The 2,868-nt window shown below is 36.9% G+C and overlaps 1 protein-coding gene across 1 annotated transcript; it reads right to left on the bottom strand.

Moving 5' to 3' along the window:
- Positions 1–910: 910 nt before the first annotated feature.
- LOC104774085 (putative pirin-like protein At3g59260) lies at positions 911–2,542 on the bottom strand. Its single transcript, XM_010498748.2, has 7 exons — positions 2,404–2,542; positions 2,256–2,305; positions 2,121–2,159; positions 1,991–2,019; positions 1,832–1,894; positions 1,645–1,745; positions 911–1,556 (listed from the first exon to the last, which is right to left on the bottom strand). The coding sequence occupies exons 1-7, from the start codon at positions 2,490–2,492 to the stop codon at positions 1,067–1,069; spliced, it is 861 nt and encodes a 286-aa protein (XP_010497050.1). The 5' UTR covers positions 2,493–2,542; the 3' UTR covers positions 911–1,066.
- Positions 2,543–2,868: the final 326 nt, after the last annotated feature.

The raw sequence follows: 2,868 nt of genomic DNA, 5'->3' as shown, positions 1-2,868 counted from the left end.
TCCTATGCAATCCATATTTTGTCTCAGTTCATGATTGCTCCGAAGGTGGAACATTGGTAGGCAGCTTCTCGTGTTGTATGTTACCTCAAGGGTAATCCGAGTCAGGGTATTTTACTCTGAGCTGGTACTGTTCTTCGTCTCTCGGCTTTGTGTGATGCTGATTATAACAATTGTCCATTGCAACGGCGATCACTAACTGCCTGGTTTATTCAATTGGGAGGATCTCCGATTTCTTGGAAGACACGGAAACAGGATGTCGTCTCTCGTTCTTTGGCTGAAGCAGAGTACCGTGCCATGTCAGAGACTGTGTGTGAGATTTTGTGGTTGCGGAAGGTTCTTTTCTCCATGGGTGTTGATTGTTCTGCTCCGGTGCCACTTCATTGCGAGAATGAGGCTGCTATTCACATGAGTAAAAATCCTGTTTTTCATGAAAGGACGAAACATATTGAGTCAGACTGTCATTTTATTCGAGATGAGATTGTTAAAGGTGTTATTGCTCCTCAGCATGTTTCGACTAAGGTTCAGTTGGCTGATATTCTTACGAAGGTTCTTGGTCGCAATGAGTTCGATGAGTTTTTTCTCAAACTGGGTATTCGTGATCTTCATACTCCAGCTTGTGCGGGAGGGAGGGGGGGAGGGTATTATGAGCCAGAGCTCATTTGTGTAATTAACATATAAATGTTGTATATTTGGGTTATTTCCATACTTTGGTATTAGATTAAATATTGTAATCGTAAGCCTACACAACTTGAGAAATAGGAAAACCTTTTATATGGAATAAGGTTTTTGACATTGTCTTTTGTGAAAAGTTATTCTTTAATCCTAGTAAAAATATTGGTTCACTAAGACGAAAAAGAAAATTAAGCTTCAAATCATAAAACATGTATTGTGAATCTGAAAGAAGTTGAACTATAGTTAATCAATTTATTAAAAACGTAGCATGTGTTTTGTTATTACGTGACAATGGTAAGATATAGAAATAGAATGTATAATTAAAACGGTGTGCGATAAGATAAAAAAACCTAATAAATATAAGTGCATGTCTCTGGTTATTGCTTCAAACTCTTCACTGTGACCTCCAAGACTTAGCCATCTCAAAGCCATTCTTGGCATTGCGATAGTCGTCAATTGTCATATCAATGTCAGCCTGCGAGTTCATCACAAATGGCCCGTGCTGAACCACAGGCTCGCCGATGGGTTCCCCTGCAATCAACAAGAACCTCAACGGCCTAGAGCTTGATGTATTCTTCACGCTAACTTGATCCCCTCTTCCAAATACCACAACATTGTGTGCTTCTACTGTGGAAGAGTCCGAGGAGCTAAACACGCCTTCATCGCCTTCTAGAAGGTAGGCGAAAGCAGTCCATGACTCTGGAATGGTCTGGAGGGTTTGAGCTCCTGGGTCGAGCGTAACGTCAAGGAACATGATTGGTGTTTCTGTGTAGAAAGGAGACTTGACTCCCATCGACTCTCCGGCTATGATTTTGACCTCTACTCCATTGTCCCATGCTCTCGGAATATATGAATTCGGTATTTCTCGGTTTTTTGGCCAGATCCTGTCATAAACCAAACAAAACAGATCTTAAAACATTGAAAAAGATGAATATAACTAGAATCTTTTGTCATGAAGAATTTTCTTTGTACATCTTTTGACTGTAAGGGAGGTTGATCCAGAGTTGAATGAGACTGTTAACTTCTTCTTGAGGCATTTCAGAATGAATGATTCCTCTTCCTGCTGTCGTCCACTGCAATATAATAACCAAAATCAAAAGGATGCAACAAGAAAGCTTAGTAGTAAGAGTATTTTTAATTATGTTTATTGTTGTTTCACCTGAACATCTCCTTCTTGGATTGTACCTCTATGACCATTACAGTCTTGGTGAATGAGGCCTCCCTATATTGTACAAGTTAAATCGATATCCAAGTAAGCAAAAGTAAAAAAGGCTTTTTATTATTGGCTTAAATCATGGCTGAAGATATATGTTCTCACCTGCAACATGTATGTCACACTTTCAAAACCTGTGTACACAGTTGATCCAATTACATCAGAAAAATTAGAGACTAGAGGAATTAAGCAGATGTACGTAGAAAAAACTGAAAAAAATAGGCGTGAATTTGACCTCTGTGAGGATGATCTCTGAATCCACCAGGAGGTGAAACTGAATCAAGAAACAGAGCAAATCAGAACAAACAATAAGTAAACATAAAAAATCAAAAATTTAATTCACACATTGGGGAAGTAAAAAGAATGTTACAGGAAAGTTCAGAAAGCGAGACGAACGGGTCCAATAACTCATGGTTTGTCCTGAATTAACCATGCAACAAGAAAATTAAATGAAACTTGAAGGTGAAGAAGCCATTATACGTTAGACAATTGATGAACAATAAAAAAAGCAAACTCACTTGGTAATGCCTTGTCTAATAACAGCAGCAGCACCACCGTCGTTCTCAAAATTTGCATAAATCTTCTTAACAATCTGTCTCTCTGACATGGTGATGATGTCCTTTGTGTCTTTTGTCTATCTCTCTTTGAGTGTTTGTGTGTTTATTTTGGCGTGCGTACACATATTTATATCACAAAAGCAAAGACAAAAATAGCAATAACTAAAAAATTCTTGTTACCATAAATGTTTGTTTGTAATGTACACCAATTTATCATAAATGTAAACTTCTATAGCTTTGTCGAAAATTAAAAAAAAAAATGAAAATTTTCTATAATATTTTATTTTTTTAAACATCAAAGGCTATCAATGGATAGGAAAACTAGCTTTTGATGTTTAAGAAAATAAAATAAAAATATAGAAAACATCCCAAAATGCATTGTTTTGTCGTTCAAGAACTTCTTTTTTTCACATATAATGAATTTTA

The sequence above is a fragment of the Camelina sativa genome, unplaced genomic scaffold, assembly GCF_000633955.1.
Source record: "Camelina sativa cultivar DH55 unplaced genomic scaffold, Cs unpScaffold01376, whole genome shotgun sequence".
NCBI lineage: Eukaryota > Viridiplantae > Streptophyta > Magnoliopsida > Brassicales > Brassicaceae > Camelina > Camelina sativa.
The sequence above is the reverse complement of the archived record's forward strand: the minus strand, read 5'-3'. Positions and strand labels throughout refer to the sequence as shown.